Source organism: Ananas comosus, linkage group 21, assembly GCF_001540865.1.
Source record: "Ananas comosus cultivar F153 linkage group 21, ASM154086v1, whole genome shotgun sequence".
NCBI classification, from domain to species: Eukaryota; Viridiplantae; Streptophyta; class Magnoliopsida; order Poales; family Bromeliaceae; genus Ananas; species Ananas comosus.
This window is the reverse complement of record NC_033641.1, coordinates 10,369,702-10,393,823: the sequence shown is the minus strand read 5'-3', so window position 1 is coordinate 10,393,823 and position 24,122 is coordinate 10,369,702. Positions and strand designations below refer to the sequence as shown.

The 24,122-nt window shown below is 38.8% G+C and overlaps 6 protein-coding genes across 9 annotated transcripts; 4 read left to right on the top strand and 2 right to left on the bottom strand.

The window, feature by feature from the left end:
• LOC109726441 lies at positions 1,687-4,982 on the top strand. Its single transcript, XM_020256022.1, has 5 exons — positions 1,687-1,832; positions 2,872-3,125; positions 3,227-3,438; positions 3,872-4,136; positions 4,545-4,982. The coding sequence occupies exons 1-5, from the start codon at positions 1,712-1,714 to the stop codon at positions 4,839-4,841; spliced, it is 1,149 nt and encodes a 382-aa protein (XP_020111611.1). The 5' UTR covers positions 1,687-1,711; the 3' UTR covers positions 4,842-4,982.
• Positions 4,066-17,338, bottom strand: LOC109726443 (ACT domain-containing protein ACR12-like). Of its 4 annotated transcripts, XR_002220517.1 has the most exons (12): positions 17,071-17,338; positions 16,455-16,509; positions 15,606-15,728; positions 15,462-15,479; positions 15,110-15,204; positions 14,734-14,812; positions 14,589-14,645; positions 14,268-14,323; positions 13,529-13,634; positions 13,376-13,444; positions 13,048-13,166; positions 4,066-4,149 (listed from the first exon to the last, which is right to left on the bottom strand). XR_002220517.1 is itself a non-coding variant. In XM_020256024.1 (11 exons), exons 1-11 carry the CDS (start codon positions 17,286-17,288, stop codon positions 13,104-13,106), a joined length of 939 nt encoding a protein of 312 aa, XP_020111613.1. In that variant the 5' UTR covers positions 17,289-17,337; the 3' UTR covers positions 12,803-13,103. The 4 variants fall into 4 exon arrangements, 3 of the variants coding, with proteins under 3 accessions (XP_020111613.1, XP_020111614.1, XP_020111615.1); XM_020256024.1 differs by lacking the exon at positions 4,066-4,149 and having other exon boundaries at positions 12,803-13,166; positions 17,071-17,337; XM_020256025.1 differs by lacking the exons at positions 4,066-4,149; positions 15,462-15,479 and having other exon boundaries at positions 12,803-13,166; positions 17,071-17,337.
• Positions 7,516-9,536, top strand: LOC109726442. Its single transcript, XM_020256023.1, has 4 exons — positions 7,516-7,922; positions 8,035-8,246; positions 8,700-8,970; positions 9,106-9,536. The coding sequence occupies exons 1-4, from the start codon at positions 7,665-7,667 to the stop codon at positions 9,412-9,414; spliced, it is 1,050 nt and encodes a 349-aa protein (XP_020111612.1). The 5' UTR covers positions 7,516-7,664; the 3' UTR covers positions 9,415-9,536.
• On the top strand, positions 9,970-24,002 carry LOC109726444 (ferredoxin, root R-B2-like). The gene is made up of 2 exons (XM_020256027.1): positions 9,970-10,004; positions 23,325-24,002. The coding sequence occupies exon 2, from the start codon at positions 23,364-23,366 to the stop codon at positions 23,841-23,843; it is 480 nt and encodes a 159-aa protein (XP_020111616.1). The 5' UTR covers positions 9,970-10,004; positions 23,325-23,363; the 3' UTR covers positions 23,844-24,002.
• LOC109726440 (protein trichome birefringence-like 36) lies at positions 10,014-12,696 on the top strand. The gene is made up of 5 exons (XM_020256021.1): positions 10,014-10,614; positions 10,967-11,141; positions 11,220-11,401; positions 11,548-11,706; positions 11,788-12,696. The coding sequence occupies exons 1-5, from the start codon at positions 10,154-10,156 to the stop codon at positions 12,110-12,112; spliced, it is 1,302 nt and encodes a 433-aa protein (XP_020111610.1). The 5' UTR covers positions 10,014-10,153; the 3' UTR covers positions 12,113-12,696.
• LOC109726438 (cell division protein FtsZ homolog 2-1, chloroplastic-like) lies at positions 18,494-22,574 on the bottom strand. Its single transcript, XM_020256020.1, has 8 exons — positions 22,431-22,574; positions 21,486-22,198; positions 20,783-21,082; positions 20,531-20,621; positions 19,923-20,047; positions 19,199-19,291; positions 18,930-18,995; positions 18,494-18,841 (listed from the first exon to the last, which is right to left on the bottom strand). The coding sequence occupies exons 2-8, from the start codon at positions 22,092-22,094 to the stop codon at positions 18,728-18,730; spliced, it is 1,398 nt and encodes a 465-aa protein (XP_020111609.1). The 5' UTR covers positions 22,095-22,198; positions 22,431-22,574; the 3' UTR covers positions 18,494-18,727.

The window sequence follows — 24,122 nt, the reverse complement described above, 5'->3', positions numbered from 1 at the left end:
CCACTAATTCGATAGTTCTATTTTTGATGTGTCTAGGTTTTTTAAGGAAAAACTTCAAATACTCTCTTGTGGTTTCCCTCTTTCTTATTTAGTATCCTGTGGTTAAAAATGTATCAAGTAAGTACCCTGTGGTTTCGCATTTTCTCACTTTAGTATACTATGGTTTAAAGTGTATCAAGTTAGTATCCCGTGGTTTCACACTTTCTCACTTTAGTACTATGTGGTTTAATATTTCATTAAGAGAAAAGTATAACCACAGAGTACTAACTTGATACAAAAATAAAATCAAAGAGTACTAACTTGGTACACTTTAAACCACAGGATACTAAATGAAAAAGTGCGAAACTACAGAATTTTTTTAAAGTTTTCTCTTTTTTAATCAAAAATAGAAAGTTTTCACTCCCGCGTTGTTTCGGTTGGAGCGTATCGTAGACATGTTGGCCCCACCTTATTTGCATTGCGTAAGTCGGTGCGATACGGGTCAAATCTGTGCACCGGGTCCACCACGATCTGGGCCCACGCAGTTGACCACAGCCTAATCGGTCTAATAAGGGCCCATTTTTTATTCCGAACCCCAAATCCAGATTAATAGTTGATGTGTACACCAGCGACATACGGCGTTCCCGTTTGTGTGTGTGACTGTGTGTGTGCTTTTATTTTAATTTTATTTTATTTTATTTTCATGTTACGGTTAAAAAAAAAAGTAGGATATTTTCATGTTATGGTTAAAAAATAGAAAAAAAGTACGTAGACCCTCTCAACTATGGCCTACTTTGAAACGGTAAAAGTATTTGGAGGCTGCCTTTTGAAATAGGCCCCAACTATAGATAATAATTTTGATTGAGTGGTTTTTCCTAAATCTAATTGAGAGTTTCTTAAATTTAATGGTCATTTGAATAGAGAAAATAGAATAGAAAAGTAATATATATATATAGAGAGAGAGAGAGTCTTACTACTATATTTTTATGAGCGTAGACTCCTTTGTATTTATAAGTTTTCGACTGTTAAATTTATCCTTTTAATAATTTTCATCCATTAGATTATACTATTCGACCAACTATTTACTAAACCCTACAATACAATTATCATCCTAACTAGAAATCACTATTATCTTGACCGCATATTTCTTCATCTAACGATCGAAAATTTATGAGTATAAAAAGATCTATACTTATAAGAATATAGTGAATATACTCTCTCTTTCTCTGTCCATATATTCTCTTTCCATTTCTTCTCTCAAAAATTTTTTTTTTCTGGAGATTTACCGACCGTCTCTAGTGCAAGTGTTAAAAGGTTTGGTGGTTGGTATCCAAAATTCAAATTCGAATCTTAGTTGATTCACATTTCCAGCTAAATTTATTTTTTAAAAAAATAAACGAAGTAGACAGTATGATACCTTTCTCTCAATTTTTTTAATTTATTTATTTAGAGTAAACCAGTAAGATTACAACAAAGCCGACTTATAGGCCGATACATTCACGCACCCATACCTACCAAGAAGGCCGCGGAATAAATAAATCCCCATTAATTTGTACACACGGGGGGTTCGATCCTGGCCTCTTTGGATAGATTCTTGTTTTTTTTTTTTTTTTTTAAGTTGAAACCTGATGTTCTAGAAGATCAGCAGTAGGACACTTTTTGTGCATCCCGCCATTGAACATTGATTTTTCCCTCCTCGCTCGTATCTTCTTCTTCTATATATCCACAACATATGTTACAGAACTTGCTAGGAAAGCCAACCCCAACCCAACAAAAAAATAAAAATAAAACAAAGAACATGGCAGTGTCAACGAGAAAATCATTTCACTCCTCCTCCAACTCCCCACTCTATGGTGAGACTCTCTCTCTCTCTCTCTCTCTCTCTCTCTCTCTCTCTCTTTGTCGCACCCTTTTTATGTGATAAAATTCTCCCTTAGCGGGTGCATGCGTCGAGTGTGATCTTTGTTGATCAACATGTTTCGGTCGATGAACGTTGATGCATCTTATTCGCTGTAATATTTATTTGTGTTTGATCATTTACTCTTCTATTGATATTTTTAATGCGTCAGATTCACAGAATCTAGTCGCTGTATATTTACTACAAATGATCTTGATTAAAAAGTATTGCTAACAAGAGTCGCACTATCAGTATCATTGCCATCATTTATACGTTCTACAACTGATTAATTAACATGTTTATATGTAAGCTTTTATTTGTTTTTCGCAGAAGCGGAATTTATAAGGGTGGTGTAGTTCATGAGTGAAATGGTGTTTCTATTTTACCAAAGATAACTAGCATAAGTTTGTAAGAGGGAAAAACATTCTCCATCAGAGTAATTTTTTTTTAAAAAAACCACTTTTCTTTTTATGTGGTTTTGCCTGTTAATTCGTCGGAGTTCTTGTCCTCTAATTCATCTTTCCACAAATATGACCCCTTCCTCACGCGATGCGGTGGATTATTACTAAAATTATTGGCCATGTATAACATCCAATCGTAACGATCAGTTTTGCTTCGTCGAAGAGAATCATAGAAAGCGCAATTCTGCGTCCCACGACAATTTTTGTTTATTTTCTATTTTTTGTCACATTTGTTGCATGAGTCTTTGACTTCTTGTTTTGTTGAACAATAATAATGCAGACTTTTCTGGCCAAGTTTCTTTCCGAATCTTAAGCATGGCATGCCGATTACGCTAATAAATTCGACTCTAAAGCATTAAAATTCAATAAACAGTGTAATATAAATGTGAATTCTTTTGCTTTTCGATGCTGATTATTCATGTGTTTCTGGTTACTTACAGCAGAGGATTCCATGAGCCTCAACGTAGTGAAGCTTCTCACTTAATGTTAACGCATCGGGTTGCTCCTCTTCTAAGTTTACTGTTATCTTTGCAGGAGTGTACAAGAGAATTTTACTTGTTTTGATGGTGGGTTTATTTTCACTGTTACATCAATGGATTCAACCTCCCCCACCAAGTGTTTGTGGGTCTACAAATGGCCCCCCTGTTACATCAACCAGGATCAAGCTCAAAGATGGTAGGCACTTAGCCTACATGGAACATGGAGTCCGAAAAGAAGAGGCAAAACACAAAATCATCTATGTCCACGGCTTCGACTCTTGCCGATATGATGCGCTCCGTATTTCCCAAGTAATGTTTATGTTTTTGTATCTGTATCTCTATCTTTCTTTGTGTATGCTAATTGCCTCTTTTAATAGGTAATTTAGTTTACCGAAAACTGGTCATTTCAGGAAGTTATTGAAGAACAAGGAATTCACTTGGTCTCCTTTGATAGACCGGGGTACGGTGAGAGTGATCCACACCCAACAAAAACAGTGGAAAGCGCGGCTACAGATATCGAAGAACTTGCTGATCAATTGAAGCTAGGATCCAAATTCCATGTTATCGGTTTTTCTATGGGAGGAGAACTTGTTTGGGGTTGTCTAAGATACATCCCCCACAGGTACGATTTGTTTTTCGTACTCTCTGTACTCATGACTCTGCATTCATGTTTGTCGTAATGAGAAGCATCAAGCTATATTGGTTCGAGGTTTATCACAAAACTTAAATCTTTTATACAGTTTGACTTGGATTTCAATTTCACCCGTATAGTTCCAGTTGCGACAATTTAGTACCTGACATTTGTTTTGCGCGACCTTGAAATCCTTCTCCTAACCTACTCTCTGAGACGGTGCCGATGAGAAACGACACATGACTTGATTGCATAAAAATTGAAACTTTGAGAATGATGCTAAAATCATGGTTGTATGTCGCGGATGAAACTAGGATCAAGGTCGAATATCGGGGTTAAGATTCTTCGCCGTTCTCTTTGTTCCGAACGCAATATCATGCATGATTCGCTTCTCTTTCGAATGCTGAATTCGAAAATGTGATAGGCTTGCTGGAGCAGCACTTCTTGCACCTGTCGCCAACTACTGGTGGGACGGTTATCCACGCGAGGTATCGAAGGAAGCTTACGCAAAACAGCTTCCGCAAGATCAGTGGGCAGTTCGAGTCGCTCACTACGCTCCTTGGTTGACGTATTGGTGGAATACCCAGAAAAGGTTTCCGTGTTCGAGTGTTATATCTCTTCGTTTCGATATTTTCTCTACCGAAGACGTGAAGCTCATGCCCAAATTCGCCGCTAGATCAACCTACATGGTATGATAAGTTCCTGTATATATAATGGTTGCTCTGTAATTTGTTTACTCTAATTGAATGTGAATGAAAAGAAACTGTACTAGAACAACAACAATGCCTGCTGAGCAGCAATAAGCTGATCTATTCATCTGTGAACCATAGAGATGAGAGGCTAAAAGGTTCCAATATCTACTGTTTATTCTGTAAAACTCATCACAAAATTCGTAGGTAGACCATTTATGTCTGGAAAATTCATCATGGTTACGAATTTCTCTTCCTTTTCCTGCTAACATAATCTTGTTCAACAATCCTTTATATTCCGTAAATGTACTTCAGAATCCTATGAAGATTATATCTACATTAGCTAGTTTTCTTAATCATCATCTTTTGATCCATGAAAATGACTTAATGACTATTTTGTTCCTGCAGCCACAAGTGAGGCAACAAGGAGAATTCGAGTCCGTTCACCGCGACCTGATGGTCGGGTTCGGAAGCTGGGAATTCAGCCCGATGAGCCTAAACAATCCGTTTCACGAGAACAACAGATCGGTGCATCTGTGGCACGGCGCTCAGGATCGGATCGTGCCGGTCGCCCTCGCGAGCAATATCGCCCAGAAGCTCCCCTGGATTCGCTACCACGAGCTTCCCGAGGCCGGCCACTTCTTCCCCTTTGCAGATGGAATGGCTGATGCTATTGTAAAATCACTACTGCTGGGAGATTCATAAACTGTTAATGTTTCAGGCTTCATAGCATACAGTTATAGGCTGATCATGATGATCACCGTTTTTTACTAGTTTAACTAGTTATGTACTAATGAATGCCCCCCTATTTATGCCTTGGACCACTGGATTTTTGTCTGAGTTTAACTTCAGCTTTAATAATTAGTTTGACATATATTATATTGATCTCAAGAACACATTGTACCATAATGAACCTTTCTTGCTACACCTTCATCGAAACACCTTCCGAATCTGTGAAATCCGCTTCAAAATACCTCTTAGAATACCTCCAATCAACCTTAGAAGTTCTGAATCAAGCAAGAAGAACAAAAGAGCTCCTTCTCCAACCCTCACTAGCTGCACCTCTCTCCTCTATCTCAAAAAAAGAGAATCCTACCAAACTAATTCAATGAATAAAGTCGGTAGCGTGCTATCTTTTTCTAAAAAAAAAAAAAAAAAACCAAATAAGTAAACTAAAGTCCAAATCAATTACTAATTAGCTCATTACATGAATTGTTAAACCATATCCAAAATAAAAATAACTAGACTAATAAGTGAATTTGATATTACTAACCCAACAATTAAGCGTCTTCCTACTCAAGATGTCCTATGAATGTATATACACCCTTGGAAGAGTAATGTTGTACCCCCAAAACTATTTGAGTTTCCAATGTGATTTAAAGGGAGATGAGGAAATATTTTTGATACTAAAGAAATAGTATTTTCTATTTTTTGGCCCTTGAATGCCTTAGGTTTAGTGGTGACAGGTGAAATAGTATTTCAACTAAAAGTTAAAACTTAAAAGTAGATAGTAAATATTATTCATCTAATATTGATATTAGTCTAGATCATTACACCGATTAAATTAAATTGCCCAACTTTTTTATAAAACAACATGCTATGTTTGGTTAGGAACAAACCGGAAACAATAAAAATTAACTTCGCCATCATTTTAGAAAAATAGGACTAATCTTCTATTTATGCTTACCTTATTAAAAATAATTAAAGTAATATAAAATGATAATTATTGTTATTATTACTACTACTATTATTACAACTGCAGCTGCTACTATTATCATATTACACTACAATTTTTATATGATATATTATCCTGTAATACACCATATAATATAATATATAATATAATATTATATAAAGTAATAAATATATTAAATATATAATGTGCTAAAATATATAGTCTTCAACCTTTTATTAACTACAAATTTTTTTTATTATTATTAATCCCACTCTCCTAGAAATAAATACCAATCATTTTAATTATTCTCAAGAATACAAGAATTTTACACCAAATACAATTTTACACTTATTTTTACCTCTCCTAGAATATCTAGTTATGCCAAGTTTTATTTCTAAAAGCTTAGCATATTCTTGTAAAAATAGATGTACAATATTTATTGTATGTACTAGTTAATAAATTTTTAATTGCTCACACTTATATTGACTTCAATCGAAGATAACGTGCTGGGAAAGGTGTTCTAAATGATAATGGCACATGTCACATGTGGAATAGAACAAGTTGTGGGGTTAAAATAAAAAAAATAAAATGAAAATTCAACTTCTGGTTGTTGGGCAATAGGCATCTCCTTACAGAAGAGAACCATCAATAGAAAATGACAAAGAACCTTGGACAATATCAAAAGCCTGAACAATTGGAAACCTTACAAAAGAACCTCATTAAATTGCCAATGTTTCCAAGTCCTTAAGTCTCCACCTCCACCTAACTCCTAGTAAGTCGAAAAGTAATTTCTTTTTTTTAAAAAAATAGGTAGTATGCTACCCGCTTCGTTTATTTTATTTAAAAATAAATTTAGTTAGAAATATAAATTAACTAGGATTCGAATTTGGGACCTAATATACCAATCATTAAATTTTTTACCACTTACGCTAAGGACGGTCAGAAGTTGAAAAGTAATTAATGTACTACTGGTACAGGGACCATAACAGTTAGTAAGTTGAGAAGTTGTTGTTGTACCAGTCACATCGGAGTCACCAACTACCTCCGCTGAGAGTTGGGTAGAAAAAATAAGTCTTTTGATTAAAAAAAATTAAGTAATGATATTTGAGATTCTGTATTTAAAGTTTATTTACTTTATATTTCTAGCTAAGTTAATTTATAAAAAGCGAACGAAACGAATAACTTGTTATCTTTCTCTAAAAAAAAAAGAAAAAAAAACTCTTTATTCTGAAGATAGCAATATATGGATATTATTTATTGAGATGTTTTTCACTATTCTCGAAATATAAATCTTCGAACCTAACACTATATTAGAAATAGGAATGCTAATGGATCCGGGTTGATGGAGATTCTGTCCCGATCCGTTCCGAATAGAATGAAAAATAGAAGCTAAAAATAAGAAAAAAAATAATTTGTTCTAAATCTGCCACAACAATTCGCTAAGAAATAGAGTAGGAAGCATGAGACCCATTTCTTCCTTTGCTCCATTATAGTCTGCTAAAAATTCGCATCCGCTCCAACCAGTTCGAATGAAACAATAAGTAAAAACAAAAAAATATGATAGAATCAAATCCGCCCAAAATTCGTTCCGACTTGCCAAAGAAAAAAAAGAGATGACGGGAGGTGGGGGACCCTCTCGCCTTCAGATCTGCCCTATTTGCATCCACAACCAGAAAACTCTGAAAGAGATGGCCCTAACTGAAAAGGAAAAAAGAAAAGTAGCACTACTACCTGCTACCAATAATCCATGTATAGAAAACTATTGAAGTACCTGCTAGCAATAATGCATGTATAAAGCAACTACTGATCCTAATGAGTAATATCTACTCAAAATTAACTTAGATTGAGAGACTATGCGATTCCCAGGAATATTGTTGGCCCTGCTGATCATTTCACTAGCCTGGGGTTATCACGCGATTTTGCGACCTCCCCCTCCGACACTTTGCGGTTCGCAAAATGGCCCCCCTGTTAGATCCCCCAGGATCAGGCTCAGAGATGGAAGATACCTAGCTTACAAAGAAGCAGGAGTGCCCAAGGAGAAAGCCAAGTTTAAACTCATAGTTGTTCATGGACTTGATGCTACCAAAGACATTCTTATACCTGCATCTCAAGTAAAAATTCGAGATTTCTTTTGTTTTTTTTTTTTTAAGTTCCTAATTATTTTGTTAAGGCTTTAATTGTTTTCTCTACTAACTAACATTAGAACATTGTTGTGTTTAACAGAAGCTTGTGGAGGATCTGGGGATATATTTTCTTCAATTCGATAGGCCAGGATATGGGGAGAGTGATCCGAATCCGAAGCGAAGCGTGAGGAGTGATGCTATGGATATAGAAGAGCTCGCGGATCAATTGGAGATTGGGTCCAAGTTCTATGTGATGGGAGTGTCCATGGGAGGTCACCCAGTGTGGGGGTGCTTAAATTACATACCTCACAGGTGAGAAACAAACAGCTTGTATCTTACAGCTCGCTATTTTCGATCTCTCGGAAAAGAAATTTATTTCTGATACTGAAGGCCTGTTCGGCCGACAAGCTAATGAGAAAAGCCTCTCTTGCTTTAGAAAGCAACACCTGGAAATTTGGTAAATAAGACGTTCAGAGTTTCTACGGCAGTACGTTGAAATAAGCTTCTGGGTCAAAAAAAGTAGAATTTAGAATTTCCAATGGTGGCTAAGAGGTTTCAGTTTGCCTGCCGACACAGGCTAGGAAGCCAACTATATGGTTCTATATCTAGATGCTAGAAACTTTTATTCTAATCTGAAACTGCTTCTGTTTCTGCTGCCATGTAACCTGATGGAAAGAATTTTTAACTTTAGAAGTCCGAACACATTCTTTCCTAGAAAACATGTTAGAGAGATCGATTTTAAACTCGCGAACATTCGGAATGTAGGCTTGCTGGAGCAGCACTGGTGGTGCCGGTGATCAACTACTGGTGGCCATCTTTCCCTACCGAGCTAGCTAAAGAGGGGTTCGGCAAAATACTTGCGCAAGAACAGAGGGCTCTATGGGTTGCACATCACATACCTTTCCTCTTCCATTGGTGGATGACCCAAAAGTGGTTTCCCGCATCAGCTTCAGCCACAATGCACCCTGACATATTCAGCAAGCAAGATAAGGAGATCTTTCAGAAGATAATGGCGATGCCAATGCTTACCACCGAGGTAAGCGTCACCGACCAAAATCACACTTAGGGTCTTGATCACCTAAACATTGCGATGCTCGTATAAATGCAAACTAACATTTCCTTGAGAAGGAGAGATGAATGACAGTTGCAACTTACCATGTTTTTGTTCCAGAACAAAGCGAGACAACAAGGCGAATACGAATCGATCCACCGAGACTATCTGATAGCATTTGGCACATGGGAGTTCGACCCGATGAATATAACCAACCCATTTCCGAACAATGAGGGATCTGTTCACCTGTGGCAAGGGCGAGAAGATAGGATGATACCGGCCGAGCTGCAGCGCTACATATCAAAGAAGCTTCCTTGGATACGATATCACGAGAACAGCAAAGGCGGGCATTTGTTCATGTTAATCGAAGAATGGACTGATAAAATCCTCAAGGCACTTTTTCTTGGAGAGGAGCCCTCAGATGCTTAAAATCTAAATTTGTGACCAAGCGCTTGATTTGACTGTTATTCGCAAACATATTTATTAAGCAAATAAGATTTACGACTTCTGAGTTTGTTGTTTGTAATTCCAGATATCTTAATTGTGTTCAATATGGCATTTAATTCGATGACTAACTACATTATTGAAGGTTCAAAAGAACAGAGATAGAGGGAGAGAGAGAGGTTGGAAGGAGGAAATGGGCTGGTTTGTGATTCGAGAGTGCATAAAAACTCAGGAGCCAGGCAAAAATTGTAGTAAATTATTGCTTAAATTGAACACTTTCATTTTACCCCTTATAACAAATACATTTTTTTTTATTTGAAAATTTTGATAATAAATTTTGGTATAGCTTTTCGGGTACATGGGTTGCAAGTTTCCAGTAGGGAAGCTGTTCTAGGAATCAGGGATAAACAGTGGTTAGTGTTCATATGGTAAAGTTGGTCAGATTCGTACTGTTTTGTTCTACCAGAACGTTTCCTAGGACTGCAAATATTTAGTAAACAATGATTGATGGGTGCAGAAAAATTCTCTATGCCCAACAAAAAGTGCTTCTTCTTTTCTCTCTCTCTCTCTCTCTCTCTCTCTCTCTCTACCCAGCCATGTTGGTGTGCTCGTGGCCAACACACTCAATAAGAAAACAAGACATCTCAATTCCTTTGCATCACGGGGATGAGCAAAAAGAAAAACTCCACGTCTCCCCGCAAGTTTCGGCGCCTCATCAGTTATAATGAACAAAAGCAGTAACCATGCATCCTCCAACTATATAAAACAAGCTTACGATTCATCTAAACAAAGCTCACTTGCACCCCACATCCAATCTAATTCAGTCCATTGCCAGTTAATGGCTAGAGAATTAAACCTCCACCCAACATCACTATTCTTCTTCTTATGCCTCACCAATGTGTTCTTCACAATGGCAAGAGCTTCTCTATCTGATCACCTAACCATGGACAATTTCAGGTGGGGAGGAGAGAAAGAGGACGCGATCGAAAAGATTAATCAGAACCAGCCGCCGTTTGCGACCGACTGCGATCTGTCGATTGGTGAGTGGGTGTTCGACGCGTCGTATCCTCTCTATGAAGCCAGCTGCCCCTACCTTAGTACTCAATTCAGCTGTCAGCTCAATGGCCGGCCGGATTCCGACTACCAGAGGTGGCGGTGGAAGCCACAGCACTGCTCTATTCCGAGGTAAACATAGTTCCACGGCGGCGGAACTATTTGGCCTAGTTTCAAGAGCAGCTTCTCTTCGATAGTCAAGTATTTGAGAAATAAAAAATTAATAATTGGATAAATAATTTTTACTACGGAAACATGGGAAACATGGGTGATTCTATATATTAATAACTTTATCATTAAGAAAAGTCTTGAACTTTTTGGCGGCGGTTGGGAGTTAAAAAATAAGGTTCTGAATCTTAAAAGCAAAAGCTCTAAACTAAATTCTTTTATTTTTATAGCAAAAAGAAAGGACTTCTCGTTAGTGCCTAGGAAGCTCAAAATCATGTGGTGCGACTCGGCTAACCAAAGTGGTGCGTATCTTTAGGTTCAATGCACTGGATTTCCTCAACAGAATCAGAGGGAAAAGGGTGATGCTGGTGGGGGATTCTATAATGAGGAATCAATGGGAATCCCTTGTTTGCTTAGTAGAAGCAGTAATACCCAATGAGAGAAAAATGGTTTATTCCAATGGCCCATCTACCATAGCATTCCAGGCCAAGGTATAAGTTTACTACTAGCTCGATCTGGTAATTACATCTCGAAACAGAGGTAACAAATGATGTGTGGGTTGATTGCAGGATTTTGAGGCGTCCATTGAGTTCTCATGGGCTCCTCTTTTAGTCGAATTGAAGGAAGAAGAGGAGAACAAGAGAGTCCTGTGCTTGGATTGCATTGAAGAGAACGCAAAGCACTGGCGTGGGGTCGATGTCCTTGTGTTCGATTCTGCTCACTGGTGGACTCACTCCGGAAAATGGAGCTCGTAATAAGATTTCTAGTCTCACCTAATTTATTATTATTATTTTTTCTACTCTCTTTTCTGTTTTCCTTGATGAATCTATCAATGAAGGAGGCCGTAGATAATGAATAACAAAATAACACAATAGTAAATTTTCTGGGCTTTGGAAGGTGGGATTTTTACGAGGAAGGGGGAAGGGTATTCACAAATCTGAACCCTATGGTTGCGTATGAGAAGGGTCTAACAACTTGGGCTAAGTGGGTGGACCTGAATTTAGACCCTCGAAGAGCTACGGTCATCTTCCGAAGCTCGTCGCCGCGCCACAACAGGTACAAGACACTCGTCATATAGAATCTGATCGACTATTGAGTAGTAACTAAAGTCATTAATGGGGTGGCTGGGTTAAATAGGATAAACGGGTGGCAATGCTACAAGCAGAGGGAACCCCTGGCGTACTTGGGCCACAGCCAGCGTGTTGCGGGGCAGCTGGTGGTGCTGAGGGAAGTGTTGAAGAAGATGATCTTTCCAGTGTACCTCCAAGAAATCACGAGCATGGCGGCTCTCCGTCAGGACGGTCATCCTTCAATCTACGCCACGAGGGCTCATGGCGGGCAAGAGCAGCATAGCAATACCGAATTCCTGGTTTCCGATTGTTGCCACTGGTGCTTGCCGGGAGTCCCAGATGCTTGGAATGAGATGCTCTACGCTCTATTCTACTCCACTCCCAATAACTAAGCTAGAAGAGTTTGATGCAACTACTAGACAGATATGATTCTGAAGTTGTGGTCACAGTTAGCCTCTATTTCATGTTTTTCGCCAAGCAAAAATATCATTGTAAAATATTCTGCTTCTACCTACTTATAACTAAGGATCTTAAAAAAATGAAGTTTTTGTTATTTATGAAAATTAGAAGGTTCTTTTCCTTTGGACTACGCATTTAATTAACTATTAAACAACAGGTTGATAAAGTGCTCCCTACATCTTCACTTGGACTACCTCCTCCTGGGAATATACAAAACTACACAAGCAAAAAACAGAATTCTAACAAAAGTAACAGGTTATAGCTATTGAAACTTTTAAGCTCTTTCTCAATCAACACACTATAATCTTAGATCGATAACTATAGGCATGAATCAGAGATCGGCAACCAATTGGCAATAGCACTAACTTGGGTTTCCTGTAGGAACAGATCTTAGGCAGTATCTGGCCTAATAGCTCAACAAATTCAAATAGGCAAGGCAGTATCTTGCCTAATAGCTCAACAAATTCAAATAGGCACAAGTGCCCACTCCACATTCTACGCAGGGAATGCAGAGGTTAAGGTTTCCGTTTTGCCGATGGCCCACCCAACTCCAACAAACAGAAGAGGCTATTCTAACGCTCTGTTTGCTCAGACTTACAAACAATACTTCAAATGGAGGCGAATTAAAACTATGGCCCATCATTTACCAACAATTGAATTGAAATGTAACAATTGTTACATCCAGAAGCAGCCAATGGCAAAAGCCTTTCAGCTAGCTCCTAAATCGGTGTAAACAATGTCCAACAATTGAGAGTTACTAGGTAAGATCAGAATCCGAATCGAACACATGTTGTAAAAAGTAAGAAGGTGAGATACGTGGTAAGGAGTTACAGAAATCAGTTTCTTTAAGGGAAGAATGGAAGTTGACCTGCTTAAAATTCTTGGATCCTTCCATTTGTGTTACTGAATTGCTGAGGTACTGTGTCAGTAGCTGCCTTCATCCGTTTCAGGCCTTCGGAGGTAATAGCGGAGACAGTTAACCAGCAGCTGAGACAACACAAGCCCCTTAAAATTATGCCAAGAAAAAAAAAAAATGTAAAGCTCAAATTGTCCACTTCTTGATCAAACTTAAGAGATGTTTTAGATGTTGTCTACAGTAATCATAGCAACATCAACTCTCTCATAATGGAAACCATATAATTATTCCCTGTAAAAACGAAGTTGAAAGAACTAGTTATAAGATAAGATAACCTGACCTGAGATAAGGGGTCGGTCAATGCCGCGCCTCTGTAGCTCACGTGGAACTTCTCCTTAGCTATGAGACCCTGCAAATTACAATAATTAAGAATGACAAAAAATGCTTGTGGAATATCCTTGTTTTTGAACAGAGAAATCAGAAGCAAACATACTTCGGTGTCTATTTCAGCTGATTCCACATCTAAATTTACATCTGTTATAACTTTGATGATCTCGAGCAGTAGTCCAGGTCGATCAGCTGTCTCAATGTAAAGCAAGCTGGAGAATACATGCAAAGCAAAATAATTACTTCCTTCGGCCTATGAAAAAAAAAAAAAGAAAACACATGACTTTCTGTGTTTCAAAGTTGCCTTGACATGAGGAAAAACCAGCTTTTTCCTCGCTGTAAATGATATACATTATGAAATCTAAGTATGAATTTGACATTCGCCTCTGTTTTCATGTTTCATTTAGGCCTCCACACAGTTCCCTATTTTTATGACTTCAAACGCTAGCGACTGCCCGAGTAAATGACACATGTCATAGTGTGATAAAGCAGTCGAGAAATATGCTATAAGTGAATATGAAATAGCTTGATAAGATACACACTGAAATCTGCAGGTATGTAGAACTAAATGCCCACGACGTTATCTAGAGGATTTAACTTTACTAACATAACCGGTTGCTGGTATAGAATGGCATTCCAACCTTAGAGCAGATTCAGATGACTACCATGACAACTTACAGCTAAAGAAGTGAAAGGAAATTTGAAATAGTTCATATGAAAGTAATCAAGAACTTCTGGTCATAGCTCATTCTCAAACAACTAAATATAGTGGTGTCTGTACCCATATTAGACTTTATGATCATAAATGCATAGCTAAAAGAATAGAAGTGTGAAATGTAACAAACCTTCTTTTGGGTCCATCATGTTCCAGATGTATGTGTGTTGCAAGTTCAACATCAAGCTGCCAATCAAGAGATTAAAAGAGAATATCATGTAAACATCCAATTTTAGGGCCAAATGTCCAGAAATCATTACCCAGTGTTAACTCTCAGTTTTTCTACCAAATGAACAAGAGATAAGTAATAATCATCTATTTTTGCTTAAAGCTAGAACAGAACAAAACTCCTGAACATAGGATACGATCTCACAGACATAATAGCAGCTTTCCATCAGTATAGTTAAACTAACGAAAATGAGAGAAATGCTGAATTATTAGAACTAATTACCTTCACTGGAGGCTTTATTCCGAATATTTCACCCATTGCCAACTTCTCACTGGATTCCTGCAGATAGATGAAAATACAGACAATTAAAAGTAATGCAACCTACATATAGCTTTTCAAAGAACCAGCAGCGTCACTAAAAGCGTACTGGATGATACTTCAGCAGGTTGCTGATTATGGTAAGCCGAATTCTTTCCAATATGTCAGGATCTACAATCTTTCGCCCCCTGGAATGTTGACATACTTACGTTCAGATTCTCTAAAGTAATAATCCTATGGGATATAACATTAAAGATTACATCCACATTACACAGCCATTTTTATGTGTGTAGTAAGAACTCTTTTATACTGACGATTCTAGGCACACTCACCACATGAATTTTAAGAAATCAAATGGTATATACAAAGCAAACTAATAAAGGTACGACAGATCCAACTTTCTTTAGAACATTTCAAATGAAGAATAAACATTATTAAGATAAGTTAACGAAAAAAAGCAAAAAAAAAAATGTATAAAGACTCACATCTGCGTGATAAAAAACTTTGTCCGCACAACAAATTCATTAGCTGTCACAGATCCCTTGGTCACATGAAGTCCCAGGTCTGTGAGTGCTTTCATCTGAAGACCAGGGAACCAAGATCTAAGAATTTCACATTGTCCTAATCAATTGAACAACAACATATTGAAGATTGAAAAAAGGTATTCAGAAGTTGCATTTCCTAAATATGCTACAAAAGATTCTTCTAATGTCAAATGGAAAATAATACATATTTTCCTTCTGTAGTAGGACAAATATTTGGAATGCAGTTGAAGAAAAATAACCGAACAAATTGGTATCTCTTCAGCTAGAGAAAAATGACAAAGAGTAACTTCACCGTGTCAAGTATCTTCAGCTAGAGAAAAATGACAAAGAGTAACCTCACCATATCAAGTATCTTCAGCTAGAAACAAATGACAAAGAGTAACTTCACTATATCAAGTTTCTTCAGCTAGAAACAAATGACAAAGAGCAACTTCACCGTATCAAGTAGTGCCCCTAGACGGTCCCCAAAACTGAGCTGAACGATTGTTGCATCAGGATCTGAATCTTGATCGATCAAAACTATCGGCATTGGAACTGAATCAGTATCCTCGTCAGGTTCCTGAGAGAATGTAACATTAGAAAACAGGAATCATTTTACCCTTTCCATATAAAAATCCGAACTACTACTACTAAAGGATGCTGCTAAAATGGCTAGATAAAGTGAGGACATACAAGCAAGCGTTACTAATTAGAACTGGTTCCGTTTAACCATTAAAACCAACTGAACTATTCACTTCACAAGTTTTCTCAAAGTTATCTCTAGATTTCAACTAATGATTTCTCCACAAGTATAAACAGCAAATACAAGATCAATCCATAACTTTATATCATATCTATGGCTATCCAATCGGTAATATATCCAGTCAGTACTAAATAAACACTTACATGAACATCACCGGCCATTGGAAGTGATACTTATCATACAATCATGTGTTTCAATTGTTAGTATGTGTTTCAGATCTTCTTTAGTTTCTTAGGAACATTAATTGTGCAAATTCAAACAGTGACACCATAGGCTGTCTTTGGATATATGATAAAATTCAAAAACTAAAGCAGCATACAATTTCCTATAGGGTCAAAAACAGGTTGACCGAATAGTGTAAATCAAGCAACTCTTCTATAGAACGTTCGAGTTTGAGTTGTTCTTCTCTAGCTGATCCTATATAGTAGGAAAAAAAATAGCCAAGATGATAATTATGATCTAGTAGTTCAACTAATCTAACCATGAGGAAATAAATTGCTCTGACAAACAAACAACAGATAATACTGACGATCCATTGCATACCGAGGAGGAAGATCCCAATGTTTCTGCCGAATTGCCAGAAAATTGAGGACCAATCCTGCATTATTCTCTCAAGATATAGTCAGGAACACTAATTGAACTGCCGACATGCAATATATGCAATAATTAACACATAAAATGCGATGTAGCACTCCGATCGTCCGCAAAACGTTATCTCAACCAGCTAGAGAAATCTCTCGTACACAAACAGAAGTTCTCGATGAAACAAAGAATGTAAACATCTCTGAAAACCTTCAACCGTAAAACAATCAAGAGATAAAATCAATAAAATCAATATAATCAAATAAATTCTTCAAATCGAGACGACCTTCGGATGACAAGTGCACAATTAGTAACGAAGAAGCATGCCAAAGGACATGAAAAGGCCTAACTCCACAGTAACCAGATAAGAAAACTTATTCTAAGCGATCAATAACCCAATCGAACAAGAATAGAATCAGAACCACCGATCGAAGAGTCTCCATACACCAAAGAGCAACGAAGTAAAGAAACCAGAGAGAACGAAGCAATCACACCTCATTCGATCACAAATGCTTGAGAAGAAACCGTAGAAACACAAATCCGAGCTCATGAACGAAATAAATGAACGATCACTTACCAGCGGATCTTCCGAGGGAGTGATCCGCCGCCATGGGAGATTGATCCGTGGGAGAAGAGAGAGGCGTCGGGGAGATCGAGGCGGTCGGATCGGGAGCGGCGAAGCACTAACCCTAGGTGGGGAGTGGGGGAGCGGGGGAGAGGGGGGAGCGAAGCGGAAGCGGAGGAGGAGAGAGAGCGAGGGGAGGAGAAGAGGAAGAAACGAGCAGCGAGAGCCATCGTCGTCGCGCGCTCGCTCCAAAGCACAACAGAAACGGAAAAGTGAGTGAGGAGAGTGAGGAAGGGTTGGATATTTATAGGCAGTTTGGACCCGGGCCCGCCGTTCTCATGGCCCACCCCGCCACTTGCTTGACGGTTCAGCACGTTCGCTGCAAATCGGGTTGTAGAAAATTGGTACGACACCAATTTTCCAGAAACGTAATTGGTTAGTTTTGCTTATTAAATTTAAAAAATTAAACTGGTCGAGAGAACGTAAGAAGGATATTATTATATTATTATTTTAGCATTAATTATTGTACGTCATATGATGCAGAGGATCTTCGCCTTCGTATTTGCGCAAGGCCCACTGTCATTGGTGGAATTTACGTAGGATGGGAGAAATTTTGAAATTTGAATACAAATTTTAAGTGGGCTAAAACAATTACTGTTCGTTATACTAAAGATATTAAAAATTATACTTTGTTTAGGCACATTTTTAGGTGTTGTAAAATCATATGTAACGATTTAAAGCTTTTTTTTTAATTAGTTGTGCTAGTATTTTAATAAGTAATATAGTTTGAATTTATAGCATTTGGAGTTTAATAGACCGGCTACAGACCAGGCAATAATTGACGGGAACGACTACACGTCAGCAACCTGACACTGTCTTTATTGGTGTTCAAATTATATGTTTGGATAATCAGAATATTCTGCTCCAAGATGGAAAAGTCTCTGTACCACTAAATTAATTCTTTATTTACTTCTCATACACTACATGCCAGTGCCAATAAGTCAGTGTCACAAAATCTGTGTACGTAGCGACCGAATATGTTAGAATCATGATAAACAGTTTAATAATAAACGACAAGATCGACCTACATTGTCCAACTCAGCGAGGGCATATAGTAAATAAGACAAGATGAACAATTTAATGATAAATAACAAGATAATCCTGCATCAACGAATTACAAAACCGTACATAGATACTAATAATGTTATTAATGTATTGGCAGATCATGGCATGTTATATGTTATATAGCATTCATCAACCAATCAAAAACCTTTAGGCCTTGTATATACATCAATGCATACAAGAATAACGTGCCATGCATGCAAGTATGAACAAATTAATTCACAAGGTTAATCATGCAATATGTCATAGAAAAGCAATCTCTACAATGTATGCAATTTTAGTTGAATGAGGTGCGGAATGAAAGCTACATGACTGGTTGGAATAATCATTTTCATCCACAGAATGTTTCATTATCAGAAACAACTGCATCAGAAACAGCTTGGTGGTACTCGAACTTGTTCATAACCTCGACAACAAGCACTGTGTCTATTTTATATGGATAAAAAAGAGGAAAAATTACAGGGAAAGGTATGAGAGAAGATTATATTGTATTACAAGAGCTGGGACAGAACAAGAAGAAACAAATACATACAAGAACATAAACCTATCAAACTCGTGGAAAGCGAGAAGGTCCCTTTCGCCGCAGAAACTCGGGGATCTCCACAAAGTTCTCTTCAGTGGAAGATGAAGATGGCCGCCGGTTTATCCCGATATTATCTCCCTGCGAGCCGTTTGTTAAGAGACGTGATTTACTAAACAGGACTGACGCTAAAATTAAGTTAGCAGACAACAAGCGAAGGCATATATACCTTTGCGGTTCGGCCTTCCAATTCGTCTTGGCGTTTGAAGCCGGTAGCAATGAGAGTTATGCTCACCTGCATTGAGATGAATAGTCAAGTTTTTATCCTACCGCTAAACTCGGTGATCAGTGATATTTTACATTGTTATACTTTCAATTAGGTTCCTAAATTTATATCCTACTACAAATTGATACTGTAAGGCCTTTCTCCCATTTAGTGATAAAGTTCGTTGCAGTTCCCAAATAAGCGCAGTATGATTTAGGAGATTGTCAACTTACTTGACCACTGAGTGATGGGTCGATCACAGCTCCAAATATTAGATTAGCACTTGGATCGACAAGGTCATAAATTATTTCTGCTGCAGCATTTACCTGAAAATAATCAAGAAATAGACGAATTACACAACCATAGAAACAAGAAAGTATGCTAACAGAAGCGTCTTACACAGGCCCAGGGAAAAGAAAAAAAAGAAAAAAACTGTTATTAGGAAGTTACAGACCACAAATTTAAATATTGGAGAAACAGAACAGCAATATCAAAACAAGGGCACTTTGTTACATGTTTTATAGGAATGGAAGGTAATTTAGACTATTGTACCCATTTCTTCGCCCACTGTAGCCAAAGGAAGATGCTAATTATTATTTTTTCTTTTCTTTTTCGAGGAAAAAAAACCATAGATTGCTAAGAATTTTCTTATATCTCCTCTTAACATGCACAACAGATTGGTTTTTTCTTTTTCACAAGACTTCAAATTTCTGCGCATGATAATTTAAGCACCAACAAGGAGGAGAAGAGTGAAAACGATCAAGAAGATACAAAAACAGCTCTCTAATCCGCTCTTTATGCATATTGGATACATAGGCATAAAATGATGTCTCTATTTCAACGGAAACTATGCACAAACCATCATTAGTATCCTACCAGAGCGAATTAGAAGAGATATACAGCATTGGAATAGAAACATTTTGTACACAGGCGAGTGAAGCAACAAATGCAGCATACCTCATACAAAGTCAAGTCACTACCTCCAGTAATGTTCCACACAATTCCTGTAGCTCGTTCAATTCCAATATCCAGTAAAGGCGACTGGATGGCATTTAACGCAGCATCTCTTGCCCTTGTCTTACCTGCAAAGTTATGTTTAGGTACTACATTAATCTCTAGTGGAATGCACCTCTAAATAATATTCCGTTTATTCAGCAGAGGTGAACTTTATAGCTAGCTACATGACATAATACTAGAATTATGTTGTTATACACTTTGGTAGGCAATACGTAGGCTACCAAGCTTTGTTTTCCTTTTCATGGCTAATGACAAAGAAAGATGATTGACAGCACAATTAACAAGCTTCACATAGCAGTAACAGTGAATCCCTTTTATGTATCTTAAGCAACAAACCTGTCTATTAACTTGCTTAACACGTCCGTGTTCATTTACTTCACAGTGGGGTTGTGTTTACAAAACAGGCATATATTAGCAGGCAAAAGTTGAAATTGACAATATTCAAGGATTAGCAAATCACCACATTCTCAAATAAGTTGGTACTCAAGTATTATTCTTCTAATAAAAACCCATAAAAAGAGGAAAATAATTATGCATTATTGAGGTACCTGTTGCTGTTCCAATACCCATTAAAGAAGAACCTGCATTTTCCATGATGGCTCGCACATCAGCAAAGTCAACATTAACCAAACCAGGTACCTGCAAACAATGAAAACCACTAACTAACGCCCGTGGAGTTACTGTATGGACCGCAAATAAATGATTAGACACGTATGGTTATAACTCTAGATAAACTAAATGGCTAGTTAACAAAATTAGTTAAATGGACACATTAGGGGCAGTGATTTGAAATATGATACCGTAATTATATCAGAGATGCCACGAACGCCCTGTCGAAGAATGTCATCGGCCATGTTAAATGCTTCTGTAACAGGAGTATTAGGAGAGACAGCTGTCAACAGCTTGTCATTAGGGATGACAATGAGTGTATCGACGCTATTTCGCAAAGCAGCTATCCCTTCCTGGGCCTGAACCGCCCTTCTTCGGCCCTCAAATGAGAATGGTGTTGTGACAATACCCACCGTCAGTATACCTAGAGACTTGGCAATTCCAGCAATTACAGGAGCACCGCCGGTTCCAGTTCCTCCACCCATTCCAGACTGCGAAGCCGTCACAATTCGAATAATGAATAAAACCGTAAGGTTGTCAGAATTGATTATTCTAATCAAAATGCGATGAGTTAGTGCCTTATTGGCCTGGCTTCTAGAATTGTCTCTCTACTCCATAAAGCAGCAGCTTTTGGAAACATCATGTTATCTTGAGGTAATAGTAGCATTGGAAATAGTAGTACATTACTGCATACAGTCAGAAATAGCCATACATTGTTATCAGAAATGGTATATCGATAACAATGCGAATAATGATAAACATCGCTATGTCAACAGATATAAATGATATTACAGACAACAGCAACGAAGAATAATCTCAGTGATAAATAACTAACGACGAACATCATAAATAAAACTACATTTTCATATAGACATCGAAGAGTAATGAATTTACCGTTACAAAGACCATATCGGCGCCATAAACAGCCTCCTCGATCGCCTGCTTGCTTTCTTTAGCGGCATTCATGCCAATATCCGGGTTCCCCCCGGCCCCAAGACCTCTAGTCAGCTCCTGCCCTATTTGCAATCGGTGTTCGGGATACACGGGGGACATCTTCATCGCCTGGATATCCGTATTCACTATCCAAAACTCCACGCCCTTCATCGCACTCTCAATCATCCTATTCACCGCATTCGACCCCCCGCCTCCGACACCGATAACTTTTATCTTGGCCTCATTGTAGTCGCCATTCTCGGACGAATCCCTTACGCTCTCGGCCGGATTACTTACCGAGCTATCCTTCCGAGGATTGAACATCTTCTCGCGCTGCTCCCCTCGGAGCAAGGATACTTCGGGGTGGAGGTTTAAGAAGGGGTCCTTGTTGTGAAATGAGTTGATGTTGTGAGAGCTCGACGAGCATCGAATGCGAGGATAGTGAGGCGCAATAGCCTGGCAATTCCCGCCTTCGATTAGGGCTACGGATGAGCTATTTCTACAAATCCAATTCCCTCCAGATCCAAGGAAGTGGTTGAATTGGGTGAAACATGGAATATTTGTAGCCATTTTTGGTGAATTACCCAAAAAAAAAAAAGAAGAAGAAAACACTGAGATCTCAGTAGCTGAAATTTCTGTGTTGAATTGCTTCTAGTTCCATCTAAGAGAAGTACCTACACATTGTGACAAAAAAAAAAAAAGAGGAGAAATGCTTGATTAAATTACATGATTTGGTTGAGCACAAATGAATTAAAATTCCTAAGTAAATCAAAAGATGAAGAACCGAACATCGTTTAGAACATTTCTACCAAGCAAGTACAAAAGAAACTTAAGAATCCACAGCTAAATAACAAATACAAACAAACAAAAAAATCGGAAAAGGGATAAAGCGATAATGAAGAGGACCTTGAATCGAAGGAAAAGTAATTTGTTGTGGGGAAAAAGATGGAAAAAAAAAAGGGAAATGGAGAAGGAGAAAAGGACGGGGAGAGGGGGAAAAAAAAAGGAAAATTGGGCGAGAGCCCTTATCGTTGCGGGGTTTATGCGATTGGTTCGGGTGCTTAGCTTAAACCCCCCCGCCGCCCGGTACGGTACCCACCCTCTCGCTTTCGCTCTCGCAAAACACGACCCGAAACCCGACAACGAAGACGGGTCGAACGACGCCCCTGTACACCCGCTTTCCAGTAACAGAGTCTGATTTCAGTATGATCGATTAGTACGACTTCGATAAATGATGTGCATCTCAATTATTGAAAAATTTTAAAATAATAATAATAATAATAATAATAATAAGAATAATACAACTAATGGGCTTTGGATGAGTTCCACGCTCCGAAGAGAATTTGCAGCTTAAGACAACCAACAAGAAGTTGCCACGTGCCAGGTTGTAGTGACTTGATACGCTCAGGGTTCCGGGGATCCAAACCATTTGGACTCGGAGACAGATAGCGTCCACCGTACCGGATCCTGGCTTCAAGGTGGGTCCCATCTTTTACAAACGAACTCGACGTACGCTTTGGGCTGTAGCATAGCGTAAATGGGCCAGTTACGGGTCGAACCCACTAAAGATTAGAGTTTTGCGTATGGGCCTACAATACGGGCCCAATAGGTGGGCTTTTCTACGGACCAAATCATTGCTCTGTTTTGGCGCAAACACCGAACACCATAGAATGATCACAAGAGTCCCGTATCCACCGAACCACCCGACAAGAACCAATAAAAATTGCCCCGCCTCTTATCTCTTTTCTCTCTCTCGGAGCAACCCCCCAAAAAGTCTCTCCGTCGTTCTTCTTCGACATTTCTCTCTCTCTCTCTCTCTCTCATCCCAAAATTGCTTCAATGTCGACTACAGCAACGCTCTCGATCATACCCACAATCACGCGCACCATCACCACCACCTCAAAGAAGCCATCGTCGTCGTCGTCGTCGTCGTCGTCGTGGCCGAGCTCGATCCGAAGCATCCCCAGAGGACGCAGCAGCAGGTTCAGGGCGATGGCGGCGGCGGCGGCGACGGCGGCGTCGACAACGTACAGAGTGAAGCTGATCGGGCCCGGGGGGGAGGAGGCGGAGTTCGAGGCGCCCGACGACGCGTACATAATCGACTCGGCGGAGTCGGCGGGGTGGGAGGTGCTGCCCTACTCGTGCCGCGCCGGGGCGTGCTCGACGTGCGCGGGGGTCGTCGTCTCGGGATCCGTGGACCAGTCGGATGGGTCGTTCCTCGACGAGGCGCAGATCGCCAAAGGCTACGTGCTCACCTGCGTCGCTTATCCCACCTCCGATTGCGTCATCCTCACCCACAAGGAAGCCGAGCTCTACTGAATAATGATCGTTCATGTAAAATTGAGGGAGGGGGAGGTGTAATGTCGTATTTGTTAACTGTTATTACGGTGCCTTTAGAATTGCACGAGTATGTAGAGTGCCATAAATAGCCTTGTGATGATACAAATTTATTAGAGTATTATTACAGTTTTCAGATCATGGTATGCTAATGCAGAACATTAGTTCCAAAAGATTAGTTAAGTATATAATCAAAACCAAAAAGAAAACAACCCATAGAGATAGAAAAGGAGTGAAGAAGGCGGAGCAGGGAAGTAGGAT

Coding starts and splice junctions, on each gene's coding strand:
- LOC109726442 (XM_020256023.1), top strand. CDS start 7,665: ATGCGATTCCCAGGAATATTGTTGGCCCTGCTGATCATTTCACTAGCC. Junction 8,247..8,699: donor TTAAATTACATACCTCACAG/GTGAGAAACAAA, acceptor TTCGGAATGTAG/GCTTGCTGGAGCAGCACTGG. Junction 8,971..9,105: donor TGCCAATGCTTACCACCGAG/GTAAGCGTCACC, acceptor TTTTTGTTCCAG/AACAAAGCGAGACAACAAGG.
- LOC109726443 (XM_020256024.1), bottom strand. CDS start 17,288: ATGGCTCTCGCTGCTCGTTTCTTCCTCTTCTCCTCCCCTCGCTCTCTC. Junction 14,813..15,109: donor AAGTTTTTTATCACGCAGAT/GTGAGTCTTTAT, acceptor TCAACATTCCAG/GGGGCGAAAGATTGTAGATC. Junction 13,445..13,528: donor CAGCTGAAATAGACACCGAA/GTATGTTTGCTT, acceptor TGTAATTTGCAG/GGTCTCATAGCTAAGGAGAA.
- LOC109726444 (XM_020256027.1), top strand. CDS start 23,364: ATGTCGACTACAGCAACGCTCTCGATCATACCCACAATCACGCGCACC.
- LOC109726438 (XM_020256020.1), bottom strand. CDS start 22,094: ATGGCTACAAATATTCCATGTTTCACCCAATTCAACCACTTCCTTGGA. Junction 20,048..20,530: donor GGGTATTGGAACAGCAACAG/GTACCTCAATAA, acceptor ATAACTTTGCAG/GTAAGACAAGGGCAAGAGAT. Junction 19,292..19,922: donor GTGACTTGACTTTGTATGAG/GTATGCTGCATT, acceptor GATTATTTTCAG/GTAAATGCTGCAGCAGAAAT.
- LOC109726441 (XM_020256022.1), top strand. CDS start 1,712: ATGTTACAGAACTTGCTAGGAAAGCCAACCCCAACCCAACAAAAAAAT. Junction 1,833..2,871: donor CTCCAACTCCCCACTCTATG/GTGAGACTCTCT, acceptor TTATCTTTGCAG/GAGTGTACAAGAGAATTTTA. Junction 4,137..4,544: donor CCGCTAGATCAACCTACATG/GTATGATAAGTT, acceptor TTGTTCCTGCAG/CCACAAGTGAGGCAACAAGG.
- LOC109726440 (XM_020256021.1), top strand. CDS start 10,154: ATGAACAAAAGCAGTAACCATGCATCCTCCAACTATATAAAACAAGCT. Junction 10,615..10,966: donor CAGCACTGCTCTATTCCGAG/GTAAACATAGTT, acceptor GCGTATCTTTAG/GTTCAATGCACTGGATTTCC. Junction 11,142..11,219: donor CCATAGCATTCCAGGCCAAG/GTATAAGTTTAC, acceptor GGTTGATTGCAG/GATTTTGAGGCGTCCATTGA.